This window comes from Grammomys surdaster, unplaced genomic scaffold, assembly GCF_004785775.1.
Source record: "Grammomys surdaster isolate TR1022 unplaced genomic scaffold, NIH_TR_1.0 125928, whole genome shotgun sequence".
Lineage (NCBI taxonomy): Eukaryota > Metazoa > Chordata > Mammalia > Rodentia > Muridae > Grammomys > Grammomys surdaster.
In genome coordinates this window covers 3,420,910-3,436,882 of record NW_021620751.1, presented here as the reverse complement: position 1 = coordinate 3,436,882, position 15,973 = coordinate 3,420,910, and the positions used below count along the sequence as shown (strand labels likewise).

At 41.7% G+C, this 15,973-nt stretch overlaps 2 protein-coding genes across 2 annotated transcripts; both read right to left on the bottom strand.

Annotated features, from left to right (window-relative positions):
- Nucleotides 1–2,001: 2,001 nt before the first annotated feature.
- LOC114608632 (C-X-C motif chemokine 3) lies at nucleotides 2,002–4,041 on the bottom strand. The gene is made up of 4 exons (XM_028752644.1): nucleotides 3,900–4,041; nucleotides 3,690–3,813; nucleotides 3,490–3,573; nucleotides 2,002–2,693 (listed from the first exon to the last, which is right to left on the bottom strand). The coding sequence occupies exons 1-4, from the start codon at nucleotides 3,976–3,978 to the stop codon at nucleotides 2,678–2,680; spliced, it is 303 nt and encodes a 100-aa protein (XP_028608477.1). The 5' UTR covers nucleotides 3,979–4,041; the 3' UTR covers nucleotides 2,002–2,677.
- A 10,221-nt stretch (nucleotides 4,042–14,262) lies between these two features.
- Nucleotides 14,263–15,206, bottom strand: LOC114608631 (platelet factor 4). The gene is made up of 3 exons (XM_028752643.1): nucleotides 14,968–15,206; nucleotides 14,606–14,738; nucleotides 14,263–14,476 (listed from the first exon to the last, which is right to left on the bottom strand). The coding sequence occupies exons 1-3, from the start codon at nucleotides 15,062–15,064 to the stop codon at nucleotides 14,389–14,391; spliced, it is 318 nt and encodes a 105-aa protein (XP_028608476.1). The 5' UTR covers nucleotides 15,065–15,206; the 3' UTR covers nucleotides 14,263–14,388.
- Between the last annotated feature and the right edge of the window lie 767 nt (nucleotides 15,207–15,973).

Here is a 15,973-nt window from a genome sequence, read left to right as displayed (position 1 = left end):
TAAGTGTGCAAGTTCAGTTTCCTCTGAAAGCAGAATCCAACAGGAAGATGCATCACAGGATGAAGCAGAGAAAGAAAGCAGAACTCGGAGGAGAGGAGAGAAAAGCAGTAAAACAGAGCAATGGTGAGGTAGCCCTGTGGACATCAAAACTGCTTCTTACTCTAGGACAACTTGTGAAATATTCCTCACAGTTGTCCCTTCGTTTATGTCATTTAAGATTAAAGTTAAACAGCCGAATGTCCTTCAGCAAAACATACACACTATGAGGCTAGAAAGAAAGCACGCCTCATCTGCTAACTGCCTTCTGCTCCTGCGGGTTGAAGGAAGCTTTTGAGGGCCTTACATCACAGATTTTTCTCTCTGCGAGTTCATCAAACCATTTGCCATGTCTGCTTTTCCTTCAGATGACCATGCCTCAGAAGACAGGCAAGAGGAGAGGGGCCTTAAGTTGAACTTTTGGTGATCGAGGGCGCATAGAGCGAGCAGAGTATCGATGTGTGCGACTAGACCGTCTCTTTTTCTTTCTCTGTGTGGGTAGAGAAGGAAACCATTTGTTTCTCTGGGTTGCCACACTGTACTGTTGTGAGCTTTCACTTCTGTCATCCCTGGTGGCTCTTTGGTTACTTCTGGTAGTCTCAAGAGAGTTCCTCTGGAGCACTCTCAAAGACAGGCTAGTGTCAGCCCCCACCCCCACCTCTCTGAAACCTTACTCAGGAGCCCCATCCGTGTCGCCATTCATGTTTCCGGTAGCCACTTTCAGGAAACAGTTCTGTTGCATCATTTTCATTTCCTGCTACTTTCAACCAATGACCACCACCTCAAGTCCTGTGTCCCATTTCTTAATCAAGAAAGATGCCCAAGATTGTGATAAGATTGACATAGACTCCATCAATCTGAGTCTTTGAAACCTAGTTTTAACCAATCTTTTGTCCTTCCTGTGTCCTGTGCTTACTACTGCTTACAAGGACATAGCAGCCTGAAGGACAAAATTCAGTGTTGGAGGGTCTTAGGTATGAATTATGGCTTCACCTAACCGTTAGGTTCCCTCTTCTACATGTTTTCCTGTATCAGGTCGCTTGGAGTCAGGGAGGAAATGCCAACGTTGTGGAGCTAATAGACGGGTCGCAGTGCATTTATTTCTGTTTAGTTTATAAATTTTTCTTCCTTCCAGAATCATTTACAACCAATAACCTTGGAGATGAAGAGATTACTACAACTTTCAACTCTTAGGTGTGAGTGTGTGGGGGTAGCCCACAGAGCTTGTTTCTCGCTTCTTACAGCCTTATTCATTCGGATACCGGGGACAAGTTGAAAAGATCTCAAATACTCGGGCTTCCCCTCCTTCCTCCTTGCCTCTATCCAAATCCAGGAGTTCCCAGAGAGTCCTAAATCCCTAAATAGAAAATAAGCACACCCTTATTAGGTACACACACACATACATACACACACACACACACACACACACACACAAAACTCTCATGTCCAGATTTGGAGTTTAGATGACTGACGTTTTTTCATGCAAATTTGTCCTTAGGAACTATAGTGTAGCTCTCATCTTGAGCATCTTTGTACACAGGATATTCAAAGGTTTCTTTCAAGGTCTATAAAATGTCATGATGAATGGTGAGACTAATAGATGATAGATAGATAGATAGATAGATAGATAGATAGATAGATAGATAGATAGATTAGCCTACATGTATGTCTGTGTACTATGTGAGTACCTGTTGCCTTTGGTGGCCAGAAGAGGGCATCAGATGCCCTGGAACTAGAGTGGAGAGGAGAGGTGGGGATTCTCCTGAGTCAGCACTGGGAAAAGTACATTCTTGGGTGGGGAGCAAGAGACACCACCACCACATGAACAGAGTGATGACGGAGAGTGTGATTTATTTTTTTAGCCAGCTAAATGCCTAGAGGAGGAGGAAGAAAACTTTGGAAACACTGAGGTAAATCACTGGATTAACCGTAACAGCCCTCCAAGGAAATAGAACACGCATTATGTTTTAAAATATTTTATTTTCAAATTATTTGTAAAAGTACCAATAAATATTTAAACTTCTCCATTCTGAGACATAGAGGCATTAAATAGTCATTGTGCCTTACTTTAAAATAATCACTTAAAATGTCTAAGGAATACATGGTACATTATAATTCTTAAAGCTTCAACACAAAGTTGATCGGTCATTCACGTGACCCTATAAAACCATTTCAATAAATAACAACTGATAATCTTGTCTAGTTAGAAAACTAGATGCGCACATACATTCTTCCTAAACTGAAATGACCTTGTTTGTCTGATTCTTGACTACCACAGCTGCTACCAAAATGGTCAGCTGGGGAAAACTGCCTCAGAAATAGCAATAGAATTCCCTGAGAGAATCAGAAAAACTTTAACCTTCAAATTAAGATTAAGGATTGGTGAAACTTAGACTTGATATTAAATAAACATTAAATAAGATGCCATCTTGCAAGTAGATTCAATTATATACCCTTAGTTTTTTCTTTTAACATGTAAAATATTAACATAGAATTTGGGGAAAATAAATAGATATGAACTCTCGGGAGCTGTTCAAACAAGCAGGTGAAGGCATATCCAGACAGCCTTGGGAGGGATTGTTTTTCTCTGCTTTAGAAGGCAGGTCCTCCATCAAAGCAAGGGGATTCTTCCTTTCCCGGCTCAGCTGGACTTGCCACTGTCAGGAGAAAATAAGATATCTTTATTAGATACACAGCATTCTTCTTTGTTCTCCTGAGTTTTCTGAGTGACCTCTTAGGCCTGGCCTAATTGACCTTGGCCTGTGATGACTGTGCCACAGAGCAAACACCTCAGGCCTGCAGATGCTCTCCTACGGGATGGAGATGGAGTGGGGGCCTGGGGTCTCAAAAAACTAAAGCTGTTGAAACAGCTTGTCTGTCACACAAGGTCTCACTTAACTTATGAAGTACTACTATAAAGACATAGATAATAGATTCTGGTGGACAGATAGATATATAGATAGATAGAGATATAGATTAGATATAGATATATACATATTTACCAAATTATATATAAACAAATATATGATTTATATATGTATATATATATATATGCACACACATATATGTATATATGTGTATATATAATGTATGTGGAATATATGTATTATATTTAATATATACATATACATCATATATATATATATATATATATTCTGAGCCACTGCAAATCTCTTGCTTTTCCTCATTAAATATTAAAAATTAGAACTCTGTTTCTAAACACCACTGACCTGCTGTTTAAAACTAACTGGGATTGAGAGGCCAAGCAGATGAGAATGTTTTAAAAAACAGTGCTGTCTCCCTCTTATACAATGGAAATAAGCTCCAGGTAGGGATAAAAGATCCTGGAAAAATCCTTTCAGACACTACAGTAGGCTAATTATAATTGTAAAAATAATAATCACTATCCTGTGACTTTCCCTGGCATGATTTTCGAGAGATAGAAGCCAGTACCTCTTCAGTATCTTCTGGATGATTTTCTGAAGCCTGGGGGCTTGGGGGTTGAGGCAAACTTCTTGACCATTCTTGAGAGTGGCTCTGTAGAGAGATGAGGATCATTATATGACAAGAGGTTCTGCTGGGTGAGCATGGGGCAGCAGGAGGGTCTGGGCTCTAGTCTGGCCATGGCAGAAGCTACCCAGGGAGACACTCACATGACTTCTGTCTGGATGCAGTGGGGTCCCGGGGGCGTCACCGTCAAGCTATGGATGTTCTCAAAATCAATCCATGGTAGAGTCTTTAGGCATTGACAGCGCAGCTCACTGGCCACAACAGCCCCTGTAGGAGAATACACTGGGTCAGCAGGGCTGGGGATGGCTGTGCCCACCTGAGGCTTCCCCAGGAGCATCAGCCTCGGATCCCACCTGTAGCCTGGTGGTTGGTGGCCAGCAGCAGCAGCAGGACCAGTGCAGCACCAAGGAGCCGGTAGGTGGGAGGGGCCATGGCGCTAGGTTGGAGTGTGACTGGAGTCTGGAGCGCGGGAGCTGATGCAAAGTGCTGTAGCACGATCTGAGGCTCTACGGCCCTGTGAGCCCCTTTTATACATGATGGCTGGAAGAGCCGAAGCATCAGGCTGGGGAAATTCCCGCAGCTCCAGGTCCCTGTGTCAGAAGAAAGATAGGGCCCCACCCCTGGGCTCGTGGGATGAGTGTGTAGGGGACACACGCGTGCTACTGGCTCTCCCTCCTTCGCTGCTTGCCCACTGTGGGACCCTGAGATGAGTCCTGCCTCAACTGCCCCCTCCCCTGCTCCTGATCCATCCCCTTCAAGGAAAGCCTGTGTACTTGCGCTGGAGTGACCCCCTGTGTGTCACTGCAGGGACTCCAAAGCACCAGAGCAAGAGGAGGAAGGGAAGAGCTGTGGTTGAAGGTAGAAATCCGCCACTGGGTGGCGAAAGGCCAATAGAGAAAAATAATTGAGGGTGAAGGATTTGCAGTCCATAAAAAGCTGGAAAAACTGAAGTTTCCACCTCGTCCTCCTGTGTATACATCCTTTCTGCCTCTGGCCTTGATTGTTTGTGTTTGTTTCCGGTGGGGTTTCAAAGCTAGAATCTTAGTTAGACACCTAATGATTTGTTTGATTTGTTTTATTTCGACATTTTCACACACACACACACACACACACACACGTGCACACGCACGCACACACATAAACAGATAACTTGCCTTTATATCAAACTTCCTTCCCTGAAAGAAAAATAAAATCTAACAGAAAGGTGTATCCTCTGGATTTTCTTTCACATCGATTTCTTTCTATTATTCACTGACCTAAGCTGTTAGTAATTGCCTTTAAAATGGAGAGGCATACCCTAGAGCTGAATGTTCATATCAAGGCCATAATCTCGGCATCTGAAATTCCTGAGTGTGACTGCTGTTCATAGGCGAACACCACCAAACGAGAATCTTGGTCAAGAGTCGGGTAGTGTGCTGGAGAGTGCGTTAGACAGTATTACTAAGAAGGTGTGCACTGTTAATGCTAGCATGTGCGCCCCAGTACTTTTCGCCTCTCTTTTCCTTCCCTACCCATTCTTCCAATTCTTCACAGGAAGAAACCACGCCCAAACACCACCAGCTACTAACAAAGGTGGAAACATGAAGTTTTCAAGCTATGGTAGGTGTGGTCGACTTTTAAAAAAATAATTAAAGGATTAATTGGTTGGTTGGCTGACTGATTGATTGATGATTGATTGGATGATTGAGGCAGGATCTGTTTGTACCAAACGTGGCTTGAAATTTACTACGCAGTCTAGGATGACCTTGACCTTGTGGTAGGATTTCTGGACCACCCATTCAAGTGCTGGTATTACAGGCAGACAACACCTTATTTTACAATGTTGAAACGTTCTAAATTAAAACAGTTAATCAAAGGTTTACTTAAAAAATAAAATAAATTGTGTTTAGGGATTTCTAAAAGAAATGGCCATATATAATCTACTGGAAGGTGCACTTGGATGGATTTGCATGTGTGTGTGTGTTTCTGTGTGTCTCTGTATGTAATATGTTTGAGTGCGTGTCTGCGTGTGTATGTGTGTCTCTGTATGTGATGTGTTTGTGTGTATGTGTCTGTGTGTGTGTCTCTGTGAGTTTGTGTGTGTTTGTATGGTGTGTTTGTGTGTGTATCTGTGTGTCTGTGTGTCTGGGTGTGTCTATTTCTCAGTGTGTGTCTTTATGTCTCTGTATGTGGTGTGTTTGTGTGTGTGTGGTGTTTGTGTGTATGTCTGTGTATGTGTCTGTGTTTGTATGTGTTTGTATGGTATGTTTGTGTGCATATCTGTGTGCTGTGTGTCTGTGTGTGTCTGTGTGTGTTTGTGTCTCTGTATGTGGCATGTTTGTGTGTGTCTCCTGTGTGGTGTGTTTGTGTATATGTCTGTGTGTGTCATGTATGTGTTTGTCTATTGTGTCTGTGTGTGTCTGTGTGTGTTTGTGTGGGCTTGTCTGTGTGTGTCTTGTGTGTGTCTGTATTTGTGTGTCTGTGTGTCTGTGTGTGTGTGTGTGTGAGATGAGAGATATATCATTGAATTATTTTGTCATCATACTTTCAGTTTGTCTATAAAAATGAAAATTTGACTAAACAGTTGTCTTATTTATTTGGAAGAATGTACAAAGTAATTAATTTGGGAGGGGGCAGGGTCAGACAGAGTTTCTTTGTGTAATAGTCCTAACTGTCCTGGAACTCTGTAGAGCAGGCTAGCCTCAAACTTACAGAGATCCACCTTTCTCTGCCTCTCAAGTGTTAGATTGAAGGTATGCATTACAACTGCCTGGCTCAAAATCAATAATCTTTTTATTAATCAGTTTAGTTCCTTGATGATATAAGACATATAGAAACACATTCTGACTGCACTCTCTCCTGGCCTTCTCTCCTCTCCATCTTACCCATGTTACTCCCCCCTCTTTAATCGATCCCTGTCCCAGATGTCATTCAATAAGACCCTACAAGAATAACTAGAATGATTAAACGATGTTTCAGGGAAAGGGAATGAGAGTGAAGTGTACAATCTGTAAATGTATGACTAGCTGATGAACAATAGCCAAGAGGGAAGCAGTTCCTCTTCTAGTGTCATGAATTCTCTAAGGATGAGTGGATAATTTTCCCAAAAGATGAAAGTACTTCTTTGAAACTTGAAAGGTATGGCACATTGCTTTCTAATTGCAATTGTAACATATGTTGATTTTTATAAAGCTTACAAAGTCAGAAAGGCAAAGTATTCTTCCCCCCCCCCTTAACTCCCCATCCACATGTCCTTAGAACTTACAAAATTATATTTAGTCCTTGGAAAGTTCTGGGGTCATTGCATTTCATTTTTTAGATAAGAAAACTAAGACTTAAGGTGTGGGGAAAATTTAGAGACCGCCACAGCGGTGGGGGCCCAGAGGGGCTTCCACACTGAGGCGGGTCCCACATCCAGGAGGAATCCTATGGTTCCAGCGGCATGGAGGCCCTGGCAGCGGCAGGCCCCAATGACACAAGGAAGTGCTTGGTTCCAGAAAGGTTTATTGTCATGGCAGATGGTAGATGGATCTAGGCATACCCCTCAGAACTCAGAGCAGTCCCGAGTTATATAGGGAGGGAGAAAGGAGGAGGATTGGGGGAGGATCTGGGGGAGGCATGCTTAATTTACTCTGCCCTCTGGCCTTCATTAGTATGTAAATCCCTAAGGCCTGAGGCCTATAGTCTGGCCTATGTGACTGAACAATGTAATTTTATGAAGACATGACTGCTTTTTAGGACCCTGGATTCTGGGGGGAGCCGAACTCCTTCAGGTACTCACGCAGAGTCTCAGTGTTCTAGGCACCTGCTCAACCATGACCCAGGATACCCTCACGCAGTCCCAAATTAAGGAGGTTAAGCACTTTGTTTAAGGTTATGTATCTAATATGGTAAAGAGAGAGTACTAGACTCAAGTTCTTTTGCCTCTTACACTCTTTTTAGTTTGAGTGTTTTGATTGTTTCTTTTCAGGTTTTCCATTATACTATAAATATCTCCAATATCTATAACTATCCCTCCCCTCTCTATCTGTCTGTCTGTCTATCTATCTACCTATTCTCTATCACTATATCATCTATTCTCTCTATATATTCTAGATTTATTTCTAGTCATATTTGTTTAGTATATGCTCATGGTACATTAATTAGAAACATTTGTGAAGTATAGGAAAATAATTTATACTTGTGTGTTGTCTTAAAGGATAGTGAGAGGCAGTGTGGTGGAGCTTGTAATACCAGCACTCTGGAAGCTCAGGTGGAAGACAAGTTTAAGAATCAGTCCCAGCTACATCATGAGTTCCAGGCTGGCTTTGGATACATAGCAAGATGATGTCTCAAATAACAAGGACAACAACTAAAACAATAGCATGTTTGTTGCCTCAAAACAGGCATCCACAGGAATGGGAGTCATTGTTCAGTGATGAGTGACTGGCCACCCTGTCTTTCTGTCCCACTACCCAGAAAGTCATGTCACCTTAGGCTCGACTGTCATTTTCACAAGGCAGCTCTATTATTTTCAGGTCTCTCATTCTTTCCATAATTAATATCTGGCTGTGAATCTCTATATTTCTTCCCATCTGCTGCAGGAGGAAGCATCTCTGATGATGGCTGAGCAAGGCACTGATCTGTGAGTAGAGCAGCATGCCCTTAAGAGACATTTTACTACTTTGAATGTGTGTGTGTGTGTGTGTGTGTGTGTGTGTGTGTGTAACAGTAGTATTTGCCTTTACTCCATGTCCCTGAGCCACCTACTCTCAGTTTTTTTGGTGACCCAAGCAGTGTCAGGTCTGGGTTCCATCTCTTGGAGTGGGCCTTAAGTCAAATCAGATAGCAGTTGGCTACTCCCACAAGCCTTTGCCACGATTGCACTAACATCTTACAGCAAGACAATTGTCAGTCAATGGGTTTGATATTTTAACTTTTGTGTATGGAACAAGCATGAATAGTTCTTGAATTTTTCCACCCTTTGATAAACTAATAGCTAAAACAGATTATGGGATTCTGGAAAATATGAAGCATGCCATTTCTGTAACTGAGTTAGTTGCTACACACACACACAGAGTCATGTTAGTAAATATTTATACCTACCCTAAGACACACAGTGTTTGTTTTATGTTCTTCTAAGCACTTTACAAATGTTGGCATATTCAGCCATAAAAACAACACTCTAAAGCAAATATTATTGTTATCTTTATGGAATTTTAAATAAGAAACTAAAGCCAAGAAGTTAGGTTACTTCGTTAACATGTGTCATTGAACCTGGAAATCAAACCCAAAGACATAAAGCTCTGTGATATACAATTTATAATTCCAGGAGACTGGTAATGCAAAAATTCAGTTAAGTGATACAATCGTCTGTACTCTAAAAGGAAGCACAGCAAATGGCTGTACATTTCATAGCTGGGTTTCAGTAAGTGCATAACTTTTCTTCTACAGCAATGAAGACACTGCTACACAAAGACACTAAAAACATAGTGGAAAACGTCCAAGTAAAATCCAGAGTTCAGCTAAAAGCGGTGTGTGCATTTTGTTTTCTTAATTTGACCACAGTGGTGCCGAATGCTCAATGCTCACAGTGGAGAAAACTGCAGAAAGGTGTATACGTACTATATTACAGCTTTGCAACTTTTATAAATTTAAAATTATAAGCTCCTAAACCAACTTAGAACAGCACCCAAATGAAATTAATGGACCTGAATGCTCTACTGGCTAGCTTTTAAGAAAGGATATCGGATTTTGTTGTTGTTGTTGAGTTGATACTTATTCAAACGCAAAAATCCAAAGTATCTTTTGCCTTAGTTGGGACACTTCATCGTGTTTCATAGGATTAAACAGTTTGATTTCTGCATTAATCATGCTGTCTGAATCTTTCGTGTATTTCTTGTAACTGATGGAAAATGAGAAGAAAATTGGCTGTGATGTTCTCCAAACCCAGAACAACAATGATGTAAAAGTGAGTTCTCAGTGGATAGTCAGAGTCTGGTTCATCAGCAGAAACTTCCAGAAGACTGAAGCATGCTGTGATCACTCAACATTTGTACATTAATAGGAGTGGACTCGTGGGAATAACTGAATCAAAATCACTTGGTTTTGTAAATGAAGAAAAACCAAACCAAAAAAAAGTTGGTTTAGCATAATCATTATTTTCTCATTAACATGCCACTTGAATCAATGAAATCTCCACAGATCAAAATGGCAATGTTCTAAACACAGGAATGATGTAGTCTAATGCAATAAACAAATTCACTCTTTTATTTAAACATGTGCTTCTTGAGGCATGTACTTTGCAAGAATTGAATGCTGGACTGTTGTGCAGCTTCTAAACCCATATAAACCATGATCCTTACATTTGTCTCCTAACCTGGGACAGGTGTTCACTACATAGATAAGATGGTGACATTATAGGAGAAAAAGAAGAAACAGAGGATTGCCCAAGTTACAACAGAAAGGAAATGAGAAAATTTCTCTGGGGAGATATTACATAAGAGATTGTTCTTGGAAATAAAAATAGTATTGTGACTGATAGTACACAAAGAAAAATTAAGGAACTTGAAATCTGAATATATAAACCTCAAATGAAACTTGCATACATAACATGAAGGTCTAATTTTTAATCAGAAAAAAAATACGAATCACTATAAAAACTGTATCTTTGCAGCATTATTTTTATGTTTATTAACTTCTGATCAGAAATATCTTCGATTTTTTTTCTCCTAGACTCTACCTGAGGGATCCGGGGATGAGAGTGAGTGTATATTTATTGAGATAAAATGAAAGGGAATGGGAAGACATCGGGAGGGGCTTCAGTGAAGGCACACCCTCAAGCTAGTTTTGAAACTTGGTCAAACTGATACTGATTTCAAAGGACTGAAGCACTGCTGATTTGCAACTGAATTAGCTCTTGGGTAGACATTCCTGAATATGTGAGAACACTATAGACATTTAAGATTCAGTTAAGCGCGGTGGAAACTACCTTGGAAGTCGAGAAAGAGTGGCCTGGCTTTGTTTTATGGAGATATGTTAAGCAGAGGAAGCAAATGTCTGCCTTCTGAGCGCAAGTTACCATCATGGCATGTGCTTGGAGTTTGTGGCTGGGCAAATAGGTGATAGTGTGGTAGATTTCTTAGTAACCAATGTGACATAAACGAAAGCACCCAACAAACCAGGGCGGTGCCAGAGGGAAGGGTGTGACCCGTGCTTTGAGTAACTTGGTGCACCCTGGGAACATAACAAGGTCAGCAGTTGAAGGCAGTGTCGTTATGTTCCATTGGCTCTCTGTCTGTAGTGTGTTTTGTCTCCAGCCCTCAACTGTGCCGTTACTGTTTCTCTCCTGCTAGTTAATAGTTGGTGGATATTTACTTAGTAGTGGTACTCTGTCAGGCGTTCATCTGTATCAAAAATGAAGAGGAGGGTGGGGAAGAGACCAGATGCCCATGGACTGATTTAAAGTGGAACTGGATAATGACACAGCTATTCTGAGAGTGAAGGAATTCACACACAACCTCATTCCTTAACAAGCCCTATAGTTTTCTCTGGAATTCCTGGGGAATGAATACTGATTCTTGAACGAAGCTGATAGGGTTGATTGTTCTAACCGGGCCTGATGACTATGCCGCCTTCAGGTGGCATTCCTTTTACCATAGATGCTGGATAACAGCATGTATATTGATAGAATAATACCCATGTCACATTGCCTCAGGCAGGAAGTTTGTTTTAGTGTTGTTTGAACATGTCTCTTCAGCCTCTTTCTATATTGGAAACTTAATCCCAGGGCAAAGGCTTGGAGAGGGAAGAGCTTAGGAGCTGATCAGTATGTGAAGTCTGTGTCTCACAAGTGAATCAGTGCTGTTATCACAGAAGATTCACTGTAGCTGAGGTGGGTTCCTTGGGAAGGATGAGGTGAAAGTGGACTCTGTTTCTTGGAGAGTTGGTCTTTTTCTTCTTCCTCCTCCTCTCCCTCTTCCTCCTCCTCCCCTCCCTCTTCCTCCTCCTCCTTTATTGTCATCTTCTTCCTCTTCCTTCTTCTTTTTCCTTGCATAATGCTATAAGGCTGCAAGAAGACCCTCAGCAGATGCAACCTCTCAATCTTGGAACCCGAAACCTCCAGAATCAGAAGCCAAATATATTTCAGTTATTTTAAATTATGATTCTGTAGTACTTTGTTACAGAAACATAAGATGACCTGAACTTATTACATTAAAAGATGGTTTTTCCTCAACTTGTTCTTTACTAGAAAGGTGGTTTACCTCACAGTCACTGGGCACCATGTGTATTTTATAAAATTGTAGGGAAAAAAAAGCGTTATGGTTTTGTTATTTGAATGTTTCTGTGGTTACCAAGAGTGAAAAACACCACCAGTGTTTATCATGTTAACCCCCCCCCCCGCCCGCCCATCCCCAGGCCAAGGAATTATCTGCACCAGGCTTTCTGTTGAAATTTCAGGTTTAAAATGTTTGCCTTTCTTGTCTAATTTTATTTATCTCTAATGAACACGAGGGTACTATAGATGCGCATCTTTAAAACCAACTCACCCCTCAGTGCACCATGCATTACAGAGGAAGCTGTTTTCAACTGTAGAAGCCTTATAAGGGGGGAAGGAAAAGTGAAGGTCACAAAAACAGAGCTCTGTGGACAGCAACACACACTTGTGTGGTTTCGTGTTGTTGATAGGGTCCATGACTGTGCAGTGAGTGCTGGGTTTGTGGATGTTTTCTCCTGATTGTCCCCAACTGCTACTTAGAATGCAAGGTTGGAAGCAGGGAAGTTCAAGAGCAATTTGGCTCTACCAACCCATAGATGTTCAAAGGCCGGCTGCCACTGCCGCTGCCTGTTGCTGCAGGCTGTGGGACTTCCCAGGTGTCAAAATCCTGGTCCAATGCCCTTGCTCATAAAGGAGATTGCTTGAAAGTGCTCTCAGGATGCATGAAGCAAGGGTTTATGAGAACCCAGCCCCCCCCCCCACTACTTGACACTATAAAATTGGTTTGATCCCTTTAACACACTGAGTCCTGTCTGCTAAGGGTGTCAGAGGTAGGAAGCAGAAAGGAAAATGAACAAACAATGTCATTTCACCCTCATCTCGTTTCCAGTGATTTCTCTCTTAAAGCTCACTCCATTCGAAGAACTTTTACTGTGACCATAACATTTTCCTCTCACTCAAAAATGCCCAACCAAATGCCTTACCGCTTTAAATTAACTGGTGTTTTAGGAACAATATTGGTAGCAATAAAACTGAGCCTTGCTCATTTTCCAGCCCAGAATATATGTGAGGAACCAGAGCGAGGGTTTTGCATATACCACCCAGTAACCCACTTCATAGATGAGGACGCTAAGGCACAAGGGAAAAATGGCACTGATAAAGCTGTAGGTGCCAGGCTGAGGACTTTGGTCTTGAACATCTTGTGAAGGTAAGCATCATGCTTATATCTGTGTTTTGGAAAGGTAATTAGGTTATCATCCTTAAAAGTGCCATTGAAAGCAAAAGTCACCAAAAAAACTAATTGTGTAATCACCAAAACCACTAATTTTGTCCCCTACTTTCCCCCCTAGATACCTGTGCACCTTGGCAGCATCTACACACTAGGACTGTTTTCATGTATTCCTCATTCTAGAGCTATCCCCTTCCTTAAAGGACTCAATTGCACATGCTCTATCTTCTCTTAGAAGTTAAAGCCAACAAACAGTTCTACACTGTCAAGTTAGGTTGAACCCGGCAATCATGATAGATTGTGTCCACTCATGAGCTAGTGTCTATATCTTCTTCTTGTGTCAATTAGAGTCTGCTTTCCTGCTCAGTAAAGTAACTTGAATAATAATCTCACCCCCAAGATTTCTCTAACCTATGCATGTTATTTCACATGACAAAAAGGCTTCACAGATGCATGAAGGCTTTTGAGTTAAAAATGTTCATTCTAAATTATCCAACAGGGTTCTAAGAATCTGCCAAGGGTTTTATAAGACCAGACGAAGGAGGGCATGATATCTAACCAGTATACACATATCACAGCATCTTCCTCTTTCCCCAATGTGTGGTATTTGTCTTCTGAAGTATGAGTGTAAACCCATCTGGTCTCACTCCTTCGTCCCTTGGCTGCTTAGCATACCATAGTATGAGGGGATGTTAAAGAAAATTGAATGGCAAATAAGGCTCCTCTGAGTCCAGGAATCCTGCAGAAAGTCTAACTAAGACATCCACATGTTTAGAGCAACAGTGAGGTGGTAATTAACAGCTCCTAGTAGGACTCGAACTCGCCAGGTCAAGATCCCCTACAAGCAGTAGTATGAGAATAAAAGCTATTTTTTAACATTTCATTTTTGAAACATAAACATTCTTCAAGAACTCATAAGCAGAAAAGTATTTCCGTATGATGTCTTGAAAGTATCAACATATTAGCATTATGTATTCATTCTAATCTTTTATTTTTATGATAATCTTAAGAAAATGGAATTACAGTTGGATTTAGGTACTTATTTTCAAAGACGACTTACCATGTTAAGTCCCATTGATGGTTTTTGACAAAGCTAATTACAACACAAAACTAAAATCTAATTATGAGACAATGTAATTGAATAAGTATGCAAATATTCATCACCTGCCATACAACCTGTAATGCCAGGCAAACTCAGTTCTTAGACCAAAACTCCCTTCAAAATATTTTTGTTTAAATTTTTGGAGTAAGTTTTCTTACTCGTGACATAATTTTTTGCTTCATTACAAAAATAGCTTGACTTTATGACAACTTGGTTCAATGCATTTATTTAAATCTCAAAGGATAATATAAACATCGGAAGACTGCAGTTACATTAAAAGTCAACAAGATTCCAAAAATCCCATGTAACACATTGCACATTTAAGGCAGCTGGTACCTAACTCTCCAGGATTTTCCTGATTACTTTCTTATATAGGGGTGCTTGCCGGTCCAGGCAAACTTTCCTCCCATTCTTCAGGGTGGCTCTGTCAGAGAGAAAAGGGGGGGAAAGGGAAGGAATTACTTTTCAAACCCTTGATTGGAAGAAGGGAAGAGAAGGGAAGGAATGGGCAGCGGAGGAGAGGACAGGCCTGGGGGATGTGGGCAAGACTCACAGGAGCTGGGGAACCGCACAGTGGCGTCCTGCCTTGATCACCTCCAGGCTGGTGATGTGCTTGGGATGGATCCCAGAGGAGATGGTCTTCACACACACACAACTAAGATCGCCATCGCTTTCTTCAGGACTAGCTGAGGGTAAATGGGGAGAGAAAGAGGGGAGTAGAAGAGATAATGGTGGCCCTCTCATCGGCCAGTGGTACCTCTGGACCTTTTCCACATGCTTGGCTAGAGCATCACCTTCCCCTCAGAAGGCAGGTGGGTAGTGCAGTGCAGTTGGCAAGCCCATACAGTCTGACTGCCCGCGCCTGAGGCTCCTGAACTGTCTTCCTGCCCCTAGGATCCCTTCACCCAATCTCACCGCTGGTGACAGCAACCACAGCTGGCAGAAACAACAGGACCAGAAGCAGCAACTCAGGGCTAGGCCGGAGGCTTCTAAACATCACAGCAGCGCTCATGTCAAGAGGGTGCCACTGGATCCAAGGACAACTACCTCGGGGTAACTGGAGTCTGGGGCTTTAAGCTCAGGCCAGTGGCTCCTGGAACCTTCCAGGCAGTTTTTATCTTCACTGCCAGCCCAGTCCGGAAACCCAGGATACAAGATGAGGAAGTGCTCTGCAGAAGCGATGACACTTGGGGAACATTAATTGGTATCTGGCCAGCCAAGATTAAAACAGAGCAGGGAAAAAAAAAAAAAGCTGAGGCCAGCTATCTTTACAAGTAGCAGGCAGCAGGATCCACATCTATAATGTAAATTTATAGGAACAATTAGAGTTAGAAACAGTAAGACTTGGATTTTTGCAAAAGGTATGCTGTATGTCGCAGAGAACTTCCTGTCATCGCCATCCGGTTTGCAGAACAAATACCTTCAGTACCAATTTGTTGCCTTCCCGACTTCCAGTTTCGTTATCCCAAACAGCCCGTCTGTCACTCTTGCTGTCGACTGCAGTGAGTTTGACTACTGTGTGGGTAGAGACGTGTGCTTGGAAATTTATCTTCTGCCACGACAAAAAAGATGAAAGTTCATGTCTAGGCAATGACTTCTGACTTTCATCCTCATATGGAAGCTTTCCTGAGTCTCTTGGATGAAATTCTGGAGGCTCTTCTAACTGCTGTCCAATCTTCTGCAGGAAACAGGACCTGCTGTCCCCATCACCCTTTAGAAAAATCCCCGAAGTAGTATTTGAATGCATTTCTTTGCTTAAAAAACAATCTTTGAGTCCAGCTATTTCTCTATTCAGCTCGACTCTGGAGAAGACAAGATAAGAGTGTTCTGGGACAGTTCGAGATCTCTATATTAATTTATGCTATATATGGTTATAATTATGTGGCCCATTATCTGTCCCTCACATGTAGTGACATAGTCA